At 42.7% G+C, this 24,809-nt stretch overlaps 1 protein-coding gene across 2 annotated transcripts in view; it reads left to right on the plus strand.

Annotated features, from left to right (window-relative positions):
* Nucleotides 1–2,149: 2,149 nt before the first annotated feature.
* kmt2a (lysine (K)-specific methyltransferase 2A) overlaps nt 2,150–24,809 on the plus strand; it is a 34,350-nt gene continuing 11,690 nt past the window's right edge. The window contains exons 1-16 of one of the 2 annotated variants that reach the window (XM_040130681.1): nt 2,150–2,414; nt 11,399–11,471; nt 11,604–14,902; nt 15,533–15,710; nt 16,629–16,857; nt 16,979–17,664; nt 17,770–17,843; nt 17,972–18,208; nt 18,356–18,502; nt 19,770–19,868; nt 20,189–20,309; nt 20,522–20,635; nt 20,889–21,073; nt 21,388–21,564; nt 21,964–22,074; nt 22,500–22,573. In XM_040130681.1, the coding sequence (XP_039986615.1) occupies nt 2,169–2,414; nt 11,399–11,471; nt 11,604–14,902; nt 15,533–15,710; nt 16,629–16,857; nt 16,979–17,664; nt 17,770–17,843; nt 17,972–18,208; nt 18,356–18,502; nt 19,770–19,868; nt 20,189–20,309; nt 20,522–20,635; nt 20,889–21,073; nt 21,388–21,564; nt 21,964–22,074; nt 22,500–22,573 (6,050 nt within the window). In that variant the 5' untranslated portion in view covers nt 2,150–2,168. The remainder of the gene's footprint in view (nt 2,415–11,398; nt 11,472–11,603; nt 14,903–15,532; nt 15,711–16,628; nt 16,858–16,978; nt 17,665–17,769; nt 17,844–17,971; nt 18,209–18,355; nt 18,503–19,769; nt 19,869–20,188; nt 20,310–20,521; nt 20,636–20,888; nt 21,074–21,387; nt 21,565–21,963; nt 22,075–22,499; nt 22,574–24,809) is intronic. The other variant, XM_040130680.1, reaches the window with a different exon arrangement.

Consider the following 24,809-nt stretch of genomic DNA (forward strand, 5'->3'; position numbering starts at 1 on the left):
GCAGTTTCCCCTGCAATCATAATGACTCTTAAACACAGCTCTCTGAAAGAAACAATGGAAATACTGCATGCACACAACTCACGATATGAGCAAGTTTGAGAGTAAAAGGTCAGTTTTACCTTATAGAAGAGCCCATCATTCTCCTCTGATAGGATGATCAGCGTTGCTTGGTACATCACCAGTAGTCTGTCACTCTGTTCCTGTGGACACAAGATTATAGCTGCTAGTGAGCTTTATGTGTGTGTGTAGTTGTGTTTATGTATATGTATATATGTATATATGTATATGTATGTATATGTATATATGTATATATATATATATATATATATATATATATATATATATATATATATATATATATATATATATATATATGTATATATGTATATATGTATATATATGTGTGTGTATATATATTTATATGTATATATATATATATATATATATATATGTGTGTGTATATATATATATATATATATATGTGTGTGTGTATATATATGTATATATATACATGTGTGTATATGTATATATATATATATATATATATATATATATATATATATATATATATATATATATATATATATACGAATAAAGGAAAAAATCTAAATTCATCTTTTTTACACATAAATTTGTATGATTTCAATCCATATATACTTAGTGCTGGCATTATGTTACCGCCACCAGGGAGGTTATGTTTTCATCCGTGTCTGTTTGTTGATTTGTTTGTTGGTTTGCTCTCAGCAGTATTACGCAAAAAGTACCAAACCGATTTGCGCCGAACTTAGTGGAGGGGTGGGGTATAGCCCAGGGAAGAGACCTTTATATTCTTTTCCTCTGAAGTCTGGTGTAGTTGTTTGACGATGGCCTTGGCGGAGGTTTGCGCTCTCTGGAGTGTAACTCTAGTTATTAGCATTACAAATTACCCAACCTGAGTTGTTTGGTTTGGGTTTAAAATTGTTTATAGTTTATAAACATCTGAGTGAAAATGTAGACAGGTTCAGCTGACAAAACAAGTTTTTCTTAGCTTGTTGTAGTTTGTGTTTTACTGTAAAGGATCTGATCAAACTTTGCTTTCAATTATACTTCTCAAAAGACTAACAAACGAGTATAATTTTCTCCGTGGCTGACATTTAGTGTTATTTACAAACAAAGTACATATGATTCTGCATTAGGTCTAAAATTAATTAGTCTTAAGATTCTTAAGATTTAAACATCGCATATTCGGGACGTCAACCTAAATGGAGGACATCTTTGTAAATTAATAAGGTTTATAATTAAATCCATGTGCATTTATGGGTGATGATGATCACTGATGATGGTGCCCATTTGGCAAATTTTTCAGGATGAAAAAACTATGTATAAAATATACAGTATGTTACAGTATAACAAATTAGGCAACTACCTTAGCCACATCAGTCCAACTCTAACATTGTGACAGAAGTGTGAACTTAATTTGTTGGTTTTGTTTGTTTCTAAATACATTTTCATTACAGCTAACTGCACCCCAAACAATATGTATTTCTTTTCATAATTTTCTGTTTCTTAATAACATACATGTGAAATAGCTCCAAATAATGTTCCCCTTTGAACTATCAGTTGCAAAACCCAAGCTCCGTGCATTTTCACAGCAGCTTTTTAAAAGACAATTTCTCTTGTAAAGAGTGGTTAGTATAGGTTGTGTGTTGCTTGACGTGGGGCCACCATACAGTCTACGGAGGCAACGGAGCAATATATTTCCTGGGGTGCAGAATTCATTGCTGCGCCCCTGCCTCAATACATAAATACGAGCAACTATTACAATATGCTGCCTTGCTTCTTCAGTCGTACTTTGCCTTGCGTTCTCTCGGTGTTTGGCTGTAGCCTATAAAAAGCGTCTCACTTTCTGAGCTAACGGTTTCGTCCTCTCTTGTAATTCAAGTGCGATTCTCCTTTCCCGGGCAAAGCCCCTGAACCTGATTTGGATTCAACCATGCAGAGCCTGAATAGGGCAGCTGAAAAAATGCATTGTCGGGGTTTCTTTAGTTCCGCCCCGCAACATGCATAACGATGTGTCGGCCAGTGAGAGCGGAGCGCTGTTGTTAGAGGTTGTTTATGTGGAGTGCTGGGTTAGGGTTCCGCCCACCGAGGTATCTCTGATCGCGGGGCAGACAGGCAGAGAGTGTAAAATGGCGCACAGCTGTCGGTGGCGGTTCCCCGCTCGGCCCGGAGGGAGCAGCAACTCCGGTACCGGGAGGAGAGCGGGCCGAATCAGGGTTACTGCCTCTCTGCGGAGTGTCTCGGGATCCCACCCCAACGCAGCTGGGCTCGGACCCGGGTTTGATGCTGCACTACAGGTCTCTTCGGTTATCGGGAGCAACCTGCAGAAATTTCGGGATGTTTTGGGGGAATCGAGCGACTCGAGCAGCGGGGAGGTAAGCACAGGACAGGACAGGAGCAGTCCGATGGTAACCCAGGAGCATCGGTTGGACCGCTGCAAGGCTCGTTTCATTTGGAGAGCCGTTTCTTATGTTCCAGAAGAAGAGCTAACGGTTACTCTTTACCCAACCGTTGACCATCTTTTCCTCTCCCCAACGCTCAGTGGGGCTGTGAGCAAACTTGTCATTGCCAGGATGCTCCGATAACTTTGAGTTGGTTGTGTGGCCTTAAACTGTACAGTAACGCGTTGTAACGTTAACTTTAGTTAGAAACAACACAGACGCCAGGTGGTTATCAGATTTATGGTCTCAGCAATTCTGCTGAGAGAAAGTTTCCTCCTCAGTGGAGTGTGAGGACAGGCTACATCCACACAGTTTGGATGAACTGGTGCTAACGATAGTCTGCTAGCAAAAAAGACCAAAACACTGTAGAGAAATCCTGACGTTGTCTTGTTACATACAGCACAGTTAAAGCATAGCACATACACTGGCACATAGTGACTAACCGTACACTGTGTAACTAAGCCATTACAACTGGTTTACTAGTTAGCTACTTGACATTAGCTCGATGTAAAGCCTTCACATTCACGTTACATCAATGCATGGTAAAAGTTATCGTCCCGTATTATCGTTAATTTTATTTTCCTGCAGTACAATAGTATGTAAACACTTGTGTTTATCATAACGGCCCTTCCTCGTGGTGTAATAGCCTGGGACCTTCAAGATAGAGTGTAATGTGTTTAAAAACAAGACATGTCAACTTGAAGGAGGCAAGAGTACACAATTGTGATTTGTAACTAGCTAACGTGAACTTAGCGTCCGTCTGCAGCGTCTCCGAGAAAGGGGCTTTTCATTATTCACTTCACTTGCTTCCTGATTTCTATTAGACGATCTTTGCAAACTAAATCCCTTAGTATTTACAACATGAGCTCAAGGGCTGGCTGTTTGTAGTGTGGTGTCAACCTTCCAGCGAGCTCGGCTAACATAGCTCATTGGTTAGCTCGCAGGCTAGCTGTCTACACCTCACAGCTAAAACTACACCATTATCTCTCCCGTCGTAAGCGGTGTTAAAGTTGCAGGTTTGCTTGGGATGTTGCTGTGTTTACCTCCGGCCAGCATATTGCTACGCAGCGGGTTAAAGCATTGTATCTTAAGTTGGCGGAGCTCATACACACAACTAAATAATTTCCAGTGCTGTTTTAGTGTTAAGCTAGGACAGCTACCATGCTACGCACTACGCCACGCTAGCCACTGGGGCTATTGCTGATGCTTAGGAAAATGGGAGGTGGACATGTTTTCCCCTTCTCTACACAGCCACTACGTAGCTAGTACCAAAATAATATCGGGTTTATAATGCTCGGAGATGACGTCTGATGCATAGCCGCACATTCAAAATCCTCCTCTTAAATGTTGAAGTGGTTATAAGAGTATATCGATGGGGTTTGGTGTCTGAAATCGCTTGGTTTTATCAGAGAAATGAGACTTGCTAGTGACAGTGCGCATGCAGGGCTGGCTACAATAACAACGAGCCCCTTCTTGACGGACCGTGTGATGTGGGGGTGTGTTCGCCTTAGCGAACTACCATCTTCCTTCTTCATGATGAGCAGCATGCGTTCATTGCAGTGGGAGTACACTGTGTGGGGATGTTTACCACCAGCTCCAGTGCTTCTAGTTTTATTTAGTATTTGCAATCATAATAGTTAGCCATTTAGTTACGTTTTTTATTTGATTTTTATCTGAACTTGAAATATGCTTGGGTTTTTACATACATTTTGAATGATGATGTTTGGGAGATTATAAAAGCTCTTATCATAGTACAGCAGTCAGTTTTTTTAGAATATTGGAAAATATTTCTTGATTTATTTTAAGATCATTATTTTGTGATATTCTGGAGAAACGTGAATTTTATTTGAAATAACATCTTTGTGAGCAAATCGTTTTTTAAGGAACTAGGAATCCCTCTGACCCTTTACACCTCAGGAGTGACAATGTGGACAAAGTATTGTATTTTCATTGATTTTGAAGTAAATTTGTACTTTAAATCGATGTTTTATGCTGTTTTAGAGAAAGACAATTTTTACTCGAAATACAATTTTTGTGTTTAAGTGGCTCTTTAGGCTTTTTGAGCTCCTTCCACCCCTACTCTGAAAGACTGACAATGGATGAGAGTATAGTAGTATTTGTGATGTGTAGAGGCAGACTGGACCATAAAATCCCAGTAAAACCCGAAGCATATAAAGATTGTGGACACAGCATAGTGATTGTGACGTACATTTCTGCTTTACAACATAGCTTTATTATATGCTGCAGCAACATTAATTTTATGTGTAAGATCATCCTTAAGCAAATACTGTTTCATATAACAAGGAGTCCCTCCATCCCTTACTCCAGTGAATGAAACTATAGTATTATTTGGGATATGTGGACGATTAAATCCCCATAGAACCTGAAGCCTATGGAAGATGTGGACATAGCACGGTAATTTCATTGAGAAGCAGTGTAGTGCCTGTCTGGCCAGACCGGGGCAGGATTGTTCAGGCTTACTGCAGCCTGCTGAGCTCACAGGGCGACCCTGAACAGTGTGCCAGCCGGACGCTTGGCCACCCCTCCTTCCTCCATCCAGGCAGAATAACCCAAATCCACTTCAGACCCACACAACCCCGTCTGAGAGGCAGAGCAACTTTTCTTCTGACAGCTGCCACTTTGGAATGGATTACTAAGCCTATTGAGGTGGCTCAAAAGGGTGCTTGTCGGCTGTTGCTTTCCAAATGAAGGCTTTTGTTAGATTTATGTTTGTAGGAAATTCATTTTCTTGATCCAGCCAAATTGCTGTTGCTTGTTTTGGTGCTGAGTGCAGGACATGTTGACTTTTTTGTAAATGTTTGACCTTATCGCCCCCACAACCTCAACCTGACTGTCCACCTAATCTGGCTTTGCATCATTTTCCCTTTTTGTTGTTGGTCCATTATATCTTGCCTTCTGCTGCATCTACTCCACTCACATGTTATTACCAATGTTTAATCATTCATACAAACGTGCGGCTAAATAGATGTATCAACCCAAATGTCTCTTTGGACTACTGGTGTGAGAGAAATGGTGTGTTTGAGTGGAAGGGGTTTCAGTCCAGCAGGTGTTTGGCCCATTTAAATGGAAGACAACCCCCCCAGCATACACACACACACACACACACACACACCCCACCCGCTTACCCATCCCCGAGACAGCGTGTGGATTGGAGCAGGAAGCTTTGTGTCTGCCTTTATTCTAGCTCTCACAAAGTGCGGGCGGCTGAAAGAGCGCAGGCAGGGATATCAAAGGGTGCAGGGTGACCCCCTCCCAACGGGACAACGCTGGGAGGAGAATTAGTCACAGACCCTCCCATCCATGGCTTTATTCTGCTACAGCAGGCGGGCAAGGAGCTTTCACCTCTGCTTTAGGAGTTGCCTGACTGGGAGAAAGGCAGCAATTGTGTCGTTTTTCTTACTGTGTGTGTGTGTCTGTGTGTTGGTGGGGGTAGGGGTGTTGCTCAGACTTTATGTCCCTTATTGCACTCAGGAGTAGGTGTGTTTTCTTTGTCTTTGTTTTGATTAGAACTTCAGTTCACACCGCCTGCTTGGGTGGGTAGGAGGGGGTGTGTGTCTCTGGGTGCCTGCAAGCCCGTGTGTGTGTGTGTTTGTGTGTGTGTGTGTGTGTGTGTGTGTGTGTGTGTGTGTGTGTGTGTGTAAAAGCAAGAGAGACACTATGCACACGTGCCAATCAGTCTGTTTGTCCATTGACTGTCTTCCTCTCCTTTCGTGCGAGATGTAGGAAGAGGAGGCATCTTGTCCTGGAAAATGTTTGTTTTGGTCTGTGTTGCTGTTGAGCAAATGTGAAACAGTTGCACTTATTGTTTGGACACTTGAAAAAACAAATGTCCACCTTTTGCTTGGGGCTTAGAGGGGTCACAAAGCAGTACTACCACAGTATAATTAACTCTGATGGAGGAAACAAGATATTTTAAGCAGTGACTAAGAGTGGATCTTAAACTTAAATGTCTTTTCATATTATTCATTTTTGCTGCTTTGTATAATTAATAGTATTAGGTGGTGCAGTTCTTGGAATTCCTCTGTGGCCATTTGTAAGAGATGTGTCATCAGACGTGCATACAGTAGTATGAGTTCATCACAAATTTACATTCCAGGAAGGGATGAGGCATAGTGTGTGTACAGTAAATCCAACAGGAAAGCTTCTTGGAATGTGTAAAGATTTTTTTTTTTCATAATAGTAGGGAGGAATGACTTCTTCAAACCATCAAAGTGACTCACAGGGTCCTAACCTGAAAACTTCTAGTTGACATCCTTCCTCTCAGTCTGAGCCACATTCCTATCTTCCTTTTCTTGATCATTAATCTTTCTGATGTTTTCCTATCTTAAAGTGGATAACTTCTGATTTTAAACTCGTCTTATTCCTTTTTGTATAACTTGGGAGTCAAACAATCTAATGCATTGCTCCACTTGCCTGGTCACTATGCCACTAATGCTTGCATTTGGTAGCAAGGTGTGCTGACAAATGCACACCTTATTGATGATTTATAAATTTAAGCCTACTTTGATTTTGCATTCATTTGAATATGTAAGAAAGTAATGTGTAGGGTGTAAGGCAATAACGTAGCTGAGATGAGACACCAGCATTGTCCAGCTTGACACAGTACCACTCTTGATATCTGGCCTATGAAAAACTAAAATGTGATAATTTCAGGCAAAAAGTATAGGCTGTGCTTTGACATCCACTTTCTTCCATAGTTAACTGCAAATTTAAACTGCAGTTCTTTAAACTTGTTTTTTTGCCTCCATGAGCATAAACGTGAGTAGTATGAACGTTTGTTGTAACACTGAATCATACACATTCTTGTCAAATCAACACATGAACAGTTATTGGTTTACCTGAAATCGTACACGTCAAGATGGTCTGTGGTATTATATTACCACTTGCAACATGGATTTTGTGATATGGTTGCAACTTCAGGTTGCACACATGTAGTGTGAAAAGTAAAATCTTTAAGTGCCATTGAGTTTTCTATAAGTAGACTAGAATTTAATGATAATACTAATAATGATCATATAATATTAACTTAAGTCATAAACTATCATGAAAGTGTGACTGTTGAGTTTGTTGATATTGATTGCATAAGCAGGGGTTACTCTTTCCAATAAGAGCTTCATGGCAGTGGCCTTTTTGCTTGTTGGAAAATATGCTAACTGATGTATCATTGCTGTGTATTGTCAAATTGATCCTATACAATGTCTGTAAGTTTTAACTAATATTTACTATAATTCAGGTTTACTTAACCGCACCTCCAAGTACATCTTATGATCAGTTTAGCAACTGGTACTGGATAAGTGTTGAGGTTCTATCCATATTGGTAATTCAACTGAAAATTTGGACCAATTTGGAAAAACCATAATATAATGAATTAGAACCTGAGTACCTATGTCTTAATCACACTTAAAGCATTTTTAAGGCTAGGCAACTAAAATCACTTCGTATAAGAAAGGGGAAGATTGTGATCGTGGTCAAATTTTACAAATGTTAGAACTAGCTTCTACTCTGAGCCTTTGTACACACCCCCCAAAGGACATACCCTTACTCTTTGCGGTGCTGTATTACATGATTTTAAATAATGATCATTTGTGGGGGCATGCTAGAATGATCGTGATGAGTTTTTTTAAAATCTTTGTGAACATGTTCTACTTTTGCTCCCGTTACTTTGTCTGGTTTTACTCCTCCAATTTCACCAAGTTATGGGCTCGTTTGGATGCATAACAGCTTTTATGAGCACCTGCAGGCTAATGCTGTGTGCATTAACTCTAAGTAATGAGGACTTACATAGGTGGATAAAATTAATCTGTGTTTGACGCAGTCTGGGATTGAATATCCAAGGAATAATTTTTCTAGATTAAAGCCTGGTTTACACACTGCCAAGGAAGCTGGTCCCTAATCTGCAGCCCATCGTCTAGAATCAGTGTGATTTCTCCTAAATGCTGTGTTGAAATAAAGTAAAAGTCCCATTGCCTTTCTCAGCCTCAGTGGTTTACATCAAACCACACTCATATCTGTCTCGTAACTGTTAAGGACAGTCCCCTGCAACTCCTGAAAATAATGATGTTGCTTCTGCAATGATTCCGATCGGTTTCTTTTTTCTGTTGTTTAGTGTTTTCATATCAAGTCATTTAAGTATCTATCATTTACATAAGATGTCACAGACCAGGAGGAAATCAAACTGCTCAGGAGTTCATGGTGAGAGCAACAGCTGAAGCCAGCAAAGATGAAGAACTTGAACAGTTTTGTTCAAAAAAATTCTTGTGCACTCTTCAGATGAAGGGATTAAAAAGAAAGGAGAAAGGGGAAACTCAGGTGTTCTTAGTAACCTTTTTATCCCTTGCAAGTTGCAAGGCAAGGCAGTAAATGAACCTTACCTCGCTAACCTACTACAGTGTTTGTTTACTTCATGAAGTTACCTCCCTGTGCCTACCCTACTATTGAGCTCATGGTGAGCCTTGTGTTTCACACGCTGCAGCTTAGTGCTCGGCAGCCAGTGGGCGGGAAGCAAGTGAGCGAGCAATGAGTGAGTGACTGAGTATGTGTTTGGGAGCATGGCAGAGAGCAGGAATAAGGGGGAGGAAGGGGGTGCCTTGTTGTGTGTGGGAGGCCTGTTTAGATTTGGATTTGGCAAGCTTCTGCAGAGCATGTTGAAACCCCAAACCCCTTTCATCCTCTGCTCCCGGGAGACGGCTGCGCTCCCTCTGTTGTTGATGGTGCATGTGGTCAAGATGCTGCTTCCTTGTGTCTTTTTTTTCTCTCCTCCTCTCCCTCCTCCCACAGCCCTTCTCCTTTCTTCGCTCTGGTTTGCTTGCTTGCCTTGCTTGTGCTCCCCTCCCCCGCATCCTCACTCCTGTGTTCTGCTTGTTTACATCTCGCTGTGCAGTGCACGCGCAGGGGGTGTGTGTGTGTGTGTCTGTGTTTTTTTTTTTTTCTTCTTCTTTTTTTTTTTTTTTCTTCATCTACAAACGTGTCTGTGTGAGGTGTTTATGTGTCTGAATCAGGATGTACGGTATGTTTGCACATCTACGAGTGTGCATGTGCATCATGAACCTGTGCAGTCTGCTCTATGCACTTGCCTCTACAAAAGCGTGTTGTGATGTCATCGACTGCTACTTGCAGTATCACAGCGAGTCAGAGCCGTCCGTTGGCACTCCGCCCCCCTCAGCTCTGCAGCAACACCAACGAAGAGCAGCAGCTTGCTCAGAGAGGAGAGGATGCTGGTATTATTGTGAGGAAACAGACTTAAAATGGAGAGAGAAGCCTGAGAGGAAAAATTGCTCAAATGCACTATGAGGAGTGGAGGATGTTCAGAATAGTATGGCCTGCCAGGATAAACAGCAATATTGACTGTCTGTTACTTTTGTTTGCATATATGTAGAACAGATGAAAGAGTTTTATAGTGAACATTCCTGGTTTCTAGGTTTGTTTGTTTTTTTTTAATTAGAGTCCACAGTGTGTATTTCAGACACAATTAGGTATCAGTTATTCACATTGTGATGTGTGTAACTCTTGGCTGCTGCAAATCAGTTTGCATGTAGTCGTGTGCACACACTTGGACTACACTTGGATAGCAGCTGCTCTACAAACTGGGCCAACGAGACCTCGACTGCATCCCCACACGCTGCTATAAATAAACATGATGAAATGACATACTCACCTCCATTCTTAAACACACACACTGATTGCAAGAAGTTGTGGCACACACAGGATCCTGAAGATGTTAATCATCCTCTGGTGAGTTCACTGCTGCTGATCTCAAGGCTTTACTGAGGCATGACAGGAAAGATTAATGTACAGTATGTTCTTACAGTGGATCACATTTACACGATTTCTTGAACCACCACCGTCAGCATTAAGGTCACAGAAGATTAAAACAGGTTTAAATTAGTAATCCAGTAATTGAATTATCAAGTGCAACTTGCAGTAAATAGATGTCTTGTAAAAGTACAGAAGTTTTTTTTTTTTTTTTGTTAATGTCATGGAGCAAGAAGTGTAAAAAAGTTGAAAATAGTTAAGCTATTGAGGTCAGACCATCAAATTCCATACTTGAAATTGTTGTGCTGGCAAGGTATACATTCCAATTTCAACAAAAGAGATCAAATTTCGACCAAAAGTGTTGACTTTCGGTCGAAATTTGATCTCTTTTGTTTAAATTGGAATGTATACCTTGCCAGCTATTTGATAAATGCATTGGATGAAATGTCTTTGATGATGCCTTTTAATGTACAGTTGAGTCGGATAAGCTCCATCTGAGATGTTCTGAAAGGATAACTGTGCAGAGGACAAACCCTTTACATTTAGCTAATAACGTGGCCTTTCATCTGGTGCCCCCATCAAGCCACGCTTTAGATTTTCTGACCCTCTTGTGTAAAGAATGATAGCTGTATAATGAGCATTATAGCCTCACAGGGCTGCTCATATGGCTATAGACTTTTGGCTTTTTTTTCTTTTGTCTGTCTTTGTCCTGGCTGCCTGTCCAGCTTTATATGTATGACCAACCACCTTAGAATTTTGTTCCTGTTCCTTCAGGAAACATGAACGCAGCGAGATGGGTTAGTCAGCCAGTAAGATTTGGATGTTTGCAATTTAAACTGTCTGTTTTGGTTTGAGCCTTCTCCAACTGCAGACATGTCATCCCAAAAGCCAGAGAAACATGAGAGCACTACAGTAAGCCAGCAGGGGAAAGTCAGATTGAGTACTTCATTATAGTGTTGTAGTCGGTTCAAGACTGATTCAAGTGTTGCACATCTAGGCCAGCTGACAATTATGTAGTATGATGGATGCTGTAAATTTGACCTGTTAACCAGCCATTGCTTCTTTTTTGTATTTTAGCATTAGAAAAAATGTATGGTCACAAAAGATTTATTACTTTTTCCTTTTTCATTTCTTCGTTTTTGTAGGAAGAAGCATTTGGAGGATTTGGAATGGTTGCTGAGCAGAATAGAGTACAGAGCCCTTCAGCAACCTCTTCAGGTAAAGTAACTCCCTACTGGCCAGTCAGGGACCTTACAGTTGTTTCAAGATGCCCATGCCTGTACAGGTTATATATATCTGATTCTTCCATGCTAACTAAATGTCCTCTGTTTTGTTCTCTGGTTTTATCAGTGGGCCCACCCATTCAGGAGAAGAAGCCCAGAGGCCGACCCCCACGGGCCCTGACTGCCCAGAAAGCTGCTGCAAGTCTACCTTCCCCCTCCCCCATTCCCTCCCCCACACAGGCGAAACCAGAGGGCGCGGAAAGGCCAGCTGAGAAGGTGAAGCGGCTGCCTGGGAGGCCACCTGGCACCGGGGAAAAGAGAAGAGGTCGACCCCCATCTTCAAGTAGTAAGAAAGCTTGGAGTACAGGCAGCCATGCAGCAGGGGAGGACAGTAGGCAGGTTGGGTCTGAGTTGGGCATGGACACAGACGAGGACAAAGACAGGAAGGGTGCCAAGAGGACGCCACTGGGCTCTGCACAGCCTCATGAAAGTGAGGCAAAGCTTCCCAAAGGTGGGCGGGGTGAATCCAAAGTTGCCAACCTGAAGAGGCTGAGAGCAACAAAACTCGCCCCTCTCAAGTCACGGCTCAAGACTTTGCCTGGTGTACCCCGACGCAGACGTGGGCGACCGCCCTCAGCTGAGCGGCTCAAAGCTGAGGCGGCAGCTGCTGCTGCACAGCTGTCTACCTCTATTGAATGTGGGGAAGGGAAACACAAAGCCTTTAGGGTCAGAGGGGGGGACAGAGGCACAGAAATACACACTCCCCAACAGCCCATGCTGAGGAATGTGGATGGAGCTGAGGACCAGGACTCTTCCAATCCACCTGCCTCCCCATCTCCCTCCAAGCCAGGCAGGACAGTGGGCCTCAGAAAAAGCCCTCGGCACAGAAAGCCTGTCAGAATTGTCCCCCCTTCTAAACGCACTGATGCCACCATCGCGAAACAGCTGCTGCAGCGTGCTAAGAAAGGAGCGCAGAAGCGAATGGAGAAAGAAGCTGTGGCCATCGGGAGTAGTGGGGCAGGAGCCATTGAAGCTGGCATCAGGAAGACCCAACTGAAGAACATCAGGCAGTTCATCATGCCTGTGGTCAGCACTGTCTCCCTTCGCATCATCAAAACCCCCAAGCGCTTCATTGAAGATGAGGGCAGCTTTGGAACCCCACCACCCCATATGAAGATGCTACGGTTAGAAACAACCCCCTCATCTGTCTCTACATCTGCCCAACTCACCTCCACCACCTCCTCTTCCCCCTCTCCTGTGCTGGTCTCCCCTACTCCTGCTGCTACTAACGCTGGTACCACTGCTCCAATTGACTCCCTCCCCCCTCCTCCACCGCCTGCCCCTGTCCCAACTGTTCCATCAACAGCTGCCAGTCTGCTCAACAGCAACACCAACAATGCCACCAATGGGCGATTTAGCAGTAGCGCGGCGTCTTGCGGCTCAAGTGCTGTGTCACAGCATTCCTCCCAGCTCTCCTCTGCAGAGTCTTCCAGGTCCAGCAGCCCAAGCCTGGATGACTCATCATGTGACTCCCAGGCTTCTGAGGCCACACAGGCTTTGTCAGAACCAGAGGATCACTCTCCGTCCTCGCAAGGAGAGAGGGAGGGCAATCTGTTACACAGCTCACGACCTCCCTCCCCTCCATCTGAACCAGAGCCTGAGCATGTGTTGGCAGAGAGGAGTCGACGAGGCAGGAGAAGACAAGGGGTCGGCCGGGGAAGTCAGAGCCAGACGGTGAGAGAGACTCTCAAAACTGGGCCTAAAAAGCCTATCATCAGCCCACCAACAGGAGTGCTGATGTCCTCCTCTACACTTGTAAATTCCCAGCAAGCTTCCTCCACAGCTTCCTCCTCTTCTTCACCTCCACCTCCCCCTCTCCTCACCCCTCCACAGCCTCCCCAGTCAGCTTCCTCCAATACAGCTACTATGAGTGAACACCACCCGCAGTCACCCTGGATGCCTCACCCCATCCCTCCATTTCTATCTGGACCATCAGTGCTCTCCAGCTTGCCAGACAAACGAAGTCGCTCAATTCTGAGAGAGCCCACCTTCCGCTGGACGTCCCTGTCCCACCCTGAACAACAGTACTTTTCCTCTGCTAAATATGCCAAGGAGGGCCTCATCCGTAAGCCCATATTTGACAACTTCCGTCCTCCCCCTCTCACAGCTGAAGATGTGGGGCTGTTGCCCCAAAGTGTTAGTGGAACAGGGGGAGCTGCTCCAGTGGCATTCCCTGCACCAGGCAGTGGAGCAGGAACAGGGACTCGTCTGTTTGCCCCTCTGCACCCCCATACCCACCACCAACATCCCTCTTCGTCCCGTTTTGATGCAGCAATCCAGAAGCGCAGCCCGTTGCTCCGTGCTCCACGCTTTACACCCAGTGAGGCCCACTCTCGGATATTTGAGTCTGTTACCCTACAGTCATCTTCTGGGAGCACCCCTGGCTCTCTCTCCCCACACCAGACATCCTCTAGCTCCAGCAGAACCTCGCGGCGCAGGAGGCGACTGGTCGCTGGAACGCTACGTTGCCATCCACGGTCTCCTTCCCACTCAATGACCAGACGCAGCAGCCAAGTGGGAGGCCAGATTTCTGTGGGAAAAGGCTCCTCTGAGATGTCTGTGCTGACAGGCTCTGTCTCGGGTAGTAACCCCAGCTCTTTGCCAGGGGTCTCTGCAAGTCCCCTAGCCACTAGTGCCTTAACTCCTGCTCCTTTCAGCACCTTCTCCACAGTACCCCTGGGTCTGGCCTCACAAGGGACACCTGAAAGCAGGAGAGGGGCTCCTGGAAACCCACCTCCTTTGTCAACTACATCATCCTCTTCTTCCCCACTTTTCCCTCTCTTTCCTTCCAGTGCCCAGGACACGGGGCGAGGAGCCGGGAAAGGAGGTAAAGAGAAAAGCTTATCAGCTCCCCAGGAACCTGCTCCAAAGGAAAAAGAAAGGGATTCTGAGAAAAACCGAGAGAAAGAGAAGGAGAATAAGAAGGAGGGTAAAAAGGATGGAAAGGACTCAGAAGATGCTCTTTTATCTCTTGCTCCGAAAAAGGCTCCAGGGAGAAAAAAATCAACCTCCGTTGACATGGTTTCTGACACTGCTTCCTTGGAGGTGCGTGGGCTCCATACCGCTGTTCCCATGTCCATTGCTAAAGGACGTCTACCTAAGAAAGGCAGACCCTCTGAGAAAGGAGCAGAGATTGAGGATGGGGAAAAGGAGAAGCAAAGTACTCCTAACCAGCAGACAGCAAGCGTTCAAGGGCAGCCAGGCAGACAGCAGCTCCCTGTCTCCTCTCTTGGATCAATGTTGGCACAAGCAGAGAAACAGCCTGTGACTGACAAGCGGGTAGTTGGACTACTGAAGAAGGCCAAAGCCCAGCTCTTCGAGATAAAGAAGAGTAAGCTGAAGCCTGCAGACCAGACCAAGGTCCAGGTCAGTTTTCCTGTTCATATGTTGCCTTCATAGTTATTGTCTCTTAAACAAAAAGCTTTCCTGTTTCTCTCATTCTCATATAGCTACAGCAAGTGACTTTGACATGATGATATGAATATTTGCTGTAAATAGAAAATCGTGTTTGCACTCAAACTGAAACTCAATAATAGGAAAATCCCACAGAGGATGTTACTTAAGGGGAAATCTGTTTCGCTTCATACATTATGGAGAACGCCACAATGCCTTTGCTTTTGAAAGTACTGTCCTCTGAAAAGGATATACTAATCTGTTCTTCCACTGTTAATCTAAAGATTAGATGGTTATAGGCAGTCATTGCACATTTTTAACTGTTCCACTTGAACTCAACCCAGTCCTCCTCCTCTGCCATCTCATCATCATCATCTTCATCATTTTTGTACATTGTTCATAAATAAGAGATTTGTTCGGTTCAGTGAGGCATTCACAACAAATGAACTCTAAAATCCTGAGGACATAACCAACATCTTAAAATGTCATGGCTTTATGCATTTTGCGTTTGTGGTGGTGGGTGATTGTGTGTGTATTTTTTATTATTCTGAAGCTCTTCAAATATTTGTTTCACCTTTTTTGGTGATTTGTGCTTTTGAGCAGGGTCAAGAGAGTGACTCGTCAGAGGCCTCAGTCCGTGGTCCACGGATCAAGCATGTATGTCGTCGTGCAGCTGTGGCTCTTGGCCGTAATCGGGCAGTGTTCCCTGATGACATGCCCACACTTAGTGCCTTGCCCTGGGAGGAGAGAGAGAAGATCCTATCTTCCATGGGGAATGATGGTGAGACACACTCAACTTAACTCTCATTTGACTGGCTTGTGGGTTACTACCTCTGGGGTCAACGTGGAAAGTTTATTTATTTATTCTTAGTGGGGGCTTGGTTAGCTCCACTGGTCGACATATATATTATGGTAGTGTGATGTGTTTACATATTCAGTGTAAAACACTCTGACTGACTTACACAACAGTCAGAGTTGACCTTTTCTTATTTATAACACAACATCTGTGCGAGTCCTGAAAAAGTTCTGCAGCATGCAGTGATGACTGCTAATCACAAGAGCAAAGAACTGACTAGACTAGAGGACCTGATGTCAGCGGCATATCAAAACTTAGCAGTATGATTTCAGTTATCATTCCCATGTTTACCTGGTCGTTTAATCTGAGCATATCTGTGTTCAAGACAAGCTCCTGGACATCTGGCATTTTATGTATGATCTAGAGGATTTATTTGAATCTATTTGAAATGAATGTGTCTCTTTCTGTTGAAACACTACCTATGGACTTTTGTTCACACAGCTGAGAGATACCATAAAAGCCCTGGTTTTGACTTTTTTAAATTTAATTTTAGCCAAATTCTGAGCAGTCCATTGTGCAACGGAAAGAGTGTACCCTAGAAGAACTTATTAAAAAAATAAATTGTATAGACACTGAAGTGCTGCCATTTAAAAATGATGGTTGTCATTGTTTTTAAAAGCACCTTAGTCCAATTTTTTACATTTGTTAAATTATTGGTTGAATCAGCTCGGTTTTTTGTGTCCGTCAGTGTGCGTAGCAACAATATGCAAAGGACTTTTTTACTCTGCTTTTTCTGACCAGGGCCAAAAGATTTTCAGTGTCTTAAATTGTGGTTAGTCACTACTGATGCTGTACTGCAGCATGTCAGTTATGATGACATCTCTGATGTATCTCTTTTTGCAGACAAGTCATCAGTAGCAGGCTCAGAGGAGGCAGAGCCTCAGTCCCCTCCCATAAAGCCACGGGAGACACGGCAAAAGGCCGTTCAAGAAGCTCCTCCCAAGAAGGGGCGTCGGTCGCGACGTTGTGGCCAATGCTCAGGCTGCCAGGTTCCAGAAGATTGTGGTGTCTGTACTAACTGTCTCGACAAGCCTAAGTTTGGAGGACGAAACATTAAAAAGCAATGCTGCAAGTAAGTCTCAGCTAATGAGCTATTTGATATGACAGATTATTGTAAATCTTATTACTAATTTATTTTTAATGGAACATTTATGAAATTCAGTGTTGAACTTTGTATATGTCACTTCTTACAGGATGAGGAAGTGTCAGAATTTGCAGTGGATGCCCTCAAAGATGTTTCTTCAGAAGCAAGGCAAAGGTAAGAAGGACAAGAAAAAGAATAAGCTTTCTGAGAAGAAGGAGGGTCTCAATGCGGTTAAAGGACCAAACTCAGAGTCTGGCCCTAAACCTACTCCTGGACCACCAAAGGAGGAGCCTCCTCGCAAAAAGAGTGAAACTCCTCCTCTAAAGCTGGGAGAAGAGAAGTCAAGACAGCAGCCATCATCAAAGCAAGCATCTCCAGCCCTCACATCTTCCCCTGCCCCGGTCCAACCCCCTCAGGCCCCTAGCACAGTCACAGTCCAGGCTCCGTCTGCAGCCCTGACACCAGACCCCAAACAGCTCTCAGTCACGAGCAGTGTCACCAATAAGAAGGGGCACAAACCACAGCAGCCTGTACCAACACCCTCGTCCTCGTCATCCTCCTCTTCCACTTCATCGTCTTCTTCATCCTCGTCCTCTTCGTCCTCGTCATCGTCAGCCCAGAATTCCCCCTCTCAGTCTACTCTGTCTCATCAAGCATCCCAACAGCAGCAACGGCCTCTTACGAGTCAGGCACCTTCAAAAAAAGATTCTTCACCCAAGATGAGCGAGGCCAAGAAGAAGCCCCAGCAGTACTCATCGCAACAGCAGAGCTCATCTACAAATATTTCAGATACAGGTAAAGGTTGCACTTTTTTCCCTATATTAAAGTTATGATAAAAATATATAGTTTATACTCAACTCATTTCTTATTTGAATGTTATGCCCTGTCTCTTTTTCATAGTTGAATCAAAACAGTTGAAGAAGCCAACTTCTCGCACTGTTCCTCCATCTCCCAAACAGAGACCAAAAGACAAGGTAAGAAGTAGTAATTTTTTTATTTCCACACAATTCACATCAAAATTGCGGATGCGCGCTGTATAGACCACACATAATTCCCAATATTCACCCTCCTCTGTCTCCCTCCTCTTGGATGTCACGTGAAGCCGCTGACCACTAAACCCCCCAGCAGCAGTACTTTAAACTGGCTGAGCACTCCCTCGACTAGGGGCCAGGCGAAGTCCAGAGCGCCCTGCGACGGAGTGCATCGTATCAGAGTGGATTTCAAGAGGGACCATGATGTGGAGAAGGTGTGGGAGGCTGGCGGCCTCAGCCTTCTCACCTCTGTACCTGTCACACCCAGGGTGCTCTGCTTCTTATGTGCAAGCAGTGGGAATGTTGAGGTAAAAAAATTGTCACGGAAAACTTTTGCTTTTAAATTTTTTGTCTGTTTGTCAGAGTAATGTCTAAACCTAGATTCTAACAGTCTCTTTCTTTCTCCCCCCGCCTTTCTCTGTCTGCTGATTCTCTGTCTTTCTCTTTACCTTTAGTTCGTCTTCTGCCAGGTATGCTGTGAACCATTCCACCTCTTTTGCCTGGGGGAGTCAGAGCGCCCTCCCCAGGAGCAGTTTGAGAACTGGTGTTGTCGACGATGCCGATTCTGCCAGGTCTGTGGGCGCCAGCACCAGAAAACTAAAGTAAGCCATTCAGTTCAGTTCTGTTCATTTAAAAGCTTTACACAAAAGAGGCTTAGTTTAGAGTGACAGAGTGTAAAGGCTGAAGAATCTTCCGTAGAAAGAAGGTTGCTAGTCTTGCCAGCAGACAGCACTTAATCAGCTTCTTGGATTCCTGCCATGATTTCATTATTTAAATTATGATTCGAGCCTTTTATGGTTGTCATTTTAAAATGATGTATAAACATATTTTGTCTACACAACACATTCAAGCACCTGTTGGATTGTTTAATCCTGTGGGTACATGTTGATAAGTTGAATGAACTGGTCATTCAATGGTCTGCGTCAGAAGATGTGAATGCTGAGGAAATGGATTGCACCTAGTTCTTTTAAAAAAACAACAAAAACAAATCTCTGCCCAAAGAGCATTAAGTAATTTTTTACTTTGATTGGCTTTTATCTCTGACCAACTGAACAGCAGCAGCTCTCTGGCACTCTCTGACTCCTCAACAGAGTGTGGCTTAAAAGCCTGAAATCTCAGCTCCTGGTCAGGCTACTGGCATGTCAAATGCTGCAGATATATCATATCACAGATATTCTGTGCTGCATGATCATAAAATTTCTACTTATTGCACCTAAGCATAACGCGACGTTTCATTACCAGACAAATATTGAGTGGAAGTCTCATGAAACAGTTGTTAACTTGTCATAAAAGTTGTAACATAACATTTTATTTACTTAGTATTTATGAATGGCAGAATGGCTCATAGTTTGGAATAGGTAAGAGATGCTGCAGCACATTAACCTTATGTTGTAAGACCTTTACCTAGGCTAATTGTGTTGACATTAAGCCAAAGCCACAAGAAAAACTTGACTGCAGTTGCCACTTAAGTGGCTTACTACAAACCCTGCCAAGCACAGCTCTATACAGCTCACACTGTAGCTGCATCATAATGCCTTTGATAATGATGTTCATCCATCCATCAAGCTCACTCTGAATGTGCCCCTCAATAAACTTCACTGCCCGGTAGTTAAATTTCTGCATAAAATCTTAAACACACTGATCATCTTTTGAAAAAAACTGTGATGTTGCGCCTAATGTATTGGTTCATTTCCAAACAACACCAATTAGTTGATGTGAATAATACCATTACAAGTCAAAACCAGGTGACCTATTCATTACTAATTTGCTGCAACTAGAACTATGTTGTTTGTTTGGTATTAAAAATGTAATGTTGCCTCGTTTAACTCTTAAATAATCTCATCTCACCTTTGGTTTCTGTCACTGTAGCAGCAGCTGCTAGAGTGTGATAAGTGCCGTAACAGCTATCACCCGGAGTGCCTGGGTCCCAACCATCCTACAAGACCCACCAAGAAGAAGAGAGTCTGGGTATGGACACACACCAGTCTTCCTTTAGACATCCTCTACTCTCTTACCTTTATGTAACTTTCAAAGTTGCACCACTGCTTGACCAAACTTTAGCGTTATGCTCGCACATTTTTCTCTTAACCTCTCCTTTTGTTCACACACGTTTCCATCTTATCAAGATTATGCTACTTACATTCATGGGACCTTCTCACAGGCTGTTTCTATGAAAACATTTTACTCCTCTCACAATGTCACTTTCACACCATCTCTACTCTTTAAACAACTGCTTGCATGTTTTTGCCATGTAGTCACCACCTCGCTCATGTGTTCTTTCTTTCCAGGTATGCACCAAGTGTGTGCGCTGTAAGAGTTGTGGAGCCACTAAACCTGGGAAGTCCTGGGATGCCCAGTGGTCACATGACTTCTCCATGTGTCATGACTGTGCCAAACTCTTTGCTAAAGGTGAGTGACAAGCAGGTGGTAAAATGCTATTCACCGTTAAGGAATGAGTATAAATACACCACTGGTTTTCTTTCTTACATTAAAAGAGAAGGATTTCTAAAGAATCTGACCTGTATTTTGAACTGACAGCTATTAAAAGGAGATGTGAATCCAAACCATATTGTACTCTATTGGTTTAAACTGTGTGCACCTATTGCAATCTTCTCTCTCAGGGAACTTCTGCCCACTGTGCGATAAGTGCTACGATGATGATGACTACGACAGCAAGATGATGGAGTGTGGTCGTTGCAACCATTGGGTTCATGCCAAGTGTGAGAATCTGACAGGTTAGTAGGCTCCAAAAAAGCCAGGTAGAAGATCCTATTAAAACACAAGTTTACTGTATGTTCCTCACAAGTGGAGCTCTGTATTTAATATCTTGCAGCACTTGTTGGACTTTATTTGTCTTGACAGTTGTCAGTGTCTCTGCAGCCAACTGACAGGCTGTCCTGGGAGTGCTGTCATGTTGATGAGATGCTGAAAGACGATAAACATAATAATAGGTGCAAAAATGACCTGTCATCTTGCACTGACCCCCAGATGAAATGTACGAGCTGCTGTCAAAGCTGCCAGAGAGTGTTGCCTACACTTGTACCAAATGTACTGAATGCCATCCAGCCGAGTGGAGGACAGCGTTGGAGAGGGAGCTTCAGGGCTGCATTCACCATGTCCTTACTGCACTGCTCAACTCCCGCACATCCACACACCTGTTACGCTACAGACAGGTTAGATACACATGCTGTTGCTTCCTCTTCTGCAATTTCAGTACAAATTGCTATGTTGCTTTGCCAGTGTTAATTGAAATCATTTAATCAAAACATGATTTTTTTTTTTTTAAATTATGGCATAATTCAATTTTCATTCATTTTTTTACTAGTTGTGTACCTTAACTATGTTATGGTTCTGCACTCATAAATGCAAAGTACACATTGATGGATACACAGACATATTCAGTAAGAAACAGCTGAAGCAGCAACTGCAGCTTAATGAACATAATGGTGATATCTTTACTCAGTATAACTCTTTGGCTTTGGGGCAGGCGGTGAAGCCTCCAGAGCTGAATCCAGAGACAGAGGAGAGTCTCCCATCCCGTCGTTCCCCGGAGGGCCCAGATCCTCCAGTCCTGACTGAAGTCACCCACACACCTCCAAGTGACTCCCCTCCAGACCTAGAGTCTGTTGAGAAAAAGATGGATCAAGGCCGTTACAATTCAGTGGTAAGAATGTTATCTGTTGTCGCTACATTTTAGTCAAAAGCAGGTGTGTGTGTATATTTACTATACATTTATTAGACGTTGGAAGGGATCCATGCAAGCTAACCACATGTAAGCATTTTCTAAACATATCAGAAAGTCTGTATTCCTAATGATTTGATACAAGGTTAATATATAGAAATGTAATGAGGTTTGATTCAGACGCCATTTTGCAAAGCAGATTGTATTTAAAACAATCATAGCTTTAAATCATTTTTTGTCATAGAATCGAATATTGTATGTGTCTGGTCTCTTGAATCCGTTGTCAGGAAGATAGCTATGGAAATGACTTTTGTACCAACACTTCACTGTTTTAACAATTACTCTCTGCATGTGTGTGTCTGTTCACCACTTCTCTCCCAGCTGGAGTTTAGCGACGACATCGTGCGAATCATTCAGACGGCCATAAACACTGACGGTGGCCAGCCTGAAAGCAGGAAAGCCAATAGCATGGTCAAATCTTTCTTTATACGGGTAAGAACCTTAAACCAACTCTGGATCATATGGATTATATCAGTCCCCTTAACACCAAAGACAACACAACATTGCCAAGCAGTTCACAGGTTCTTCCAAATTACAAAATGACATTAGAGCAACTGCAAACTTATGGGTCTCATCAGGCAGTTTATCTGTTTTTATGAAGTTATATGACGCCGTGTTCTTTTTTTTGACACACACATTTTTATGACATGCTCACAAACACATTTCATGTGTTTGTTTCCTCTAATTGATGTGCCCCTGCAGCAGGTATACTGTAGGTTAACTATTATGGCAGCATCAAGCTAGGGCCCTCCTGTTGAGCTACAGTATGACTAACCACCATCTTGCACCAATTGGAGGTCTGTTCAAGTGCTTTAGCGGGCTGATATGCAAACTTCATCGCATGTTTTCTGTTTCAGCAAATGGACCGGATCTTCCCATGGTTCAAAGTGAAAGAGTCCAGGTTCTGGGAAAGGCAAAAAGTCTCTGCCAAGTGAGTGTCTATCGCACCGTAGTCAATACAAGAGGTAGTACCGATTACACAGTGTTCAGTGTGCAGTATCCAACTGTTCTGAATAACTCATTAGAGTTATATAAGCCATCATTTATATTTACCAGTTGGTTCTAGATTACTTCTACAGAGTTTATGATGTAATTATCTGAAAATGTTTTTGAAAATTAAGTTGATATATGTACTTACTGTAGTAGCTTAACAACTTCGAAAGGTTTGAAAGTACAGCCATAAAATCAGACAACGGTACTGGACAAGAAGGTAAAATGAAAGCTCAAACTAAAATGAATAGTCTGAAAGTCGGTATTTAAGCAATGCCTCCTAGCAGGCAGTTTACTCAGTCTTAATAGTATTGTGAAGTGTGTGATGTGCTGTTATTTTCTAAATTTGTTGTGCGAGGTATGTTTGTAATTACAGAGAAGAAAATTTGTTTTTAATACGCCTGTAATATGAGCCTATCCAAAAACCTTGGGAGAAGAACTGCAGTTTTCAAGAATTGTAGGTCTGTAATTATTGAAATGAGGAGTCAGATGTGGTTTCTCTGGGAGAAGCTGTACCATCATCTACGTATAGGAGGGAACCAGAAAGCAGTGAACTAATATTTATAAAATGTGTGGGCTGACTGTACCAACAACCCCTGAAGAAATAAGAGCCAAGTGGCAAGGCAATCAGGATTTCATATGATCGTCACATTATCTTTTTGAGGGGTTAAGAAAATATAAGGAAAACTTGTGTGATGGTCAGTCTTTTGGATCACAACTAAAATGCTTTCCCAGCTAAACATTGAGAGAGACTCCTTAAACAACTCAAGAAATGAGTGAAGTGGGGTTTTTTTTTTTTTTTTTTTTTTTCAAAATACCTTAACTCTTAAAGGCTCTAGTCAAGATTTAAACCTGCGGTAATTAAATTGATTCTACGCTTTCTCTTATTTTAGTGAACCCACTGGACAGATATGTGGTGGATGTAAGTGGGCAATAGATGATTGGAGGCCCATACACTCAGAATAACACTAATTGATGTTATTATTAGAATATCTACTGAAAAGATAAAGTCAGCATTTAGATTTCTGTGTGCTGTCTTTATTGACTAGAGACAACGGGATCAATGAAATCCACTTCCCAGAGTTGTAGTTATATAGATCCTGTATTGGTCAATGTACATGCCTTTACATCAATTATTAATAATGAAATCATCATATTGAATAACTAATGCTGTTTATAGAGATGAAAGACTTATTTTTTGACATTATTAGAACGAGTAGTTCAAAACGCATAGCCACTTGTTTGTGGCAACGTGAACTTTTCACTTTGTAAATGGGTGGATTGGTTTTACTGTTCTTCTATTGGAATTCTACCCTACACACTCGTTCACCAACTCATTCACTCACTTAAATTTAGCTATCAGCTTTCCCTGACCATTATTTCTGCCTCTGCTCAGTTGCTGATCCAGCCTTGATTGTATGATCCAGCCTTGATTGTATGATTGTCTGTCATACAATCTTTTATATCTCATATGTTTTTTTTTGTTTGTTTTTTGTTTTTTTTAATGGGTGACTGCATGTAGGGGTATTTGAGAGTTTGTGCATGGGTGGTAATTTTGGAATGCATTATTTTGCATAAAGGCAGCATCCAGTTTTATATTGATGTAGACATTTGTTAAATTATTTTTCAGCATTACCTCTAGTCTGTGATAGAAATTTAAACGTCACAGTGGTTCACTGGAATTTCATTTTTATGTTTAGTTTATATAAGACACTACATAAATAATGTCAGTTCATTCAGGCATGAGAATATATATTTGCATCTTCACATTCTGATTGCCCTTGCTGTTGTTTGTAACGTCTGTTAGTAAATGAGGAATAGATCTAACCAACAGTAAATCTACTGTTGTACAGACTAACTATTAAAAAATGGTGGAATATATAAAGATTTAACTTACCTCACCCTCCACGACATTTTAGCTGTCTTTATTTGCGCAAAACCTCTCCCTGTGCCACTGAAGCTGCCGTCGAGGTGCATAATACCATTGATTTATCTGAGATTTGACAGGTGATGAGTGTTGTTTCGATGGGAAATAATCCCAACCAAACACACTTAACCCTGAATTATGTTGTTGGAGTCTTTTTCATGCCCTTAGGCTTCACTGAAGTTGTAAATCCACATAATGATTTGTGGTTATTTTGAAGTTCTTTGGGATTGTTCTGTTGTTAAAGCAGGAC

The sequence above is a fragment of the Xiphias gladius genome, chromosome 7 (genome assembly GCF_016859285.1).
Source record: "Xiphias gladius isolate SHS-SW01 ecotype Sanya breed wild chromosome 7, ASM1685928v1, whole genome shotgun sequence".
Taxonomy (NCBI): domain Eukaryota; kingdom Metazoa; phylum Chordata; class Actinopteri; order Istiophoriformes; family Xiphiidae; genus Xiphias; species Xiphias gladius.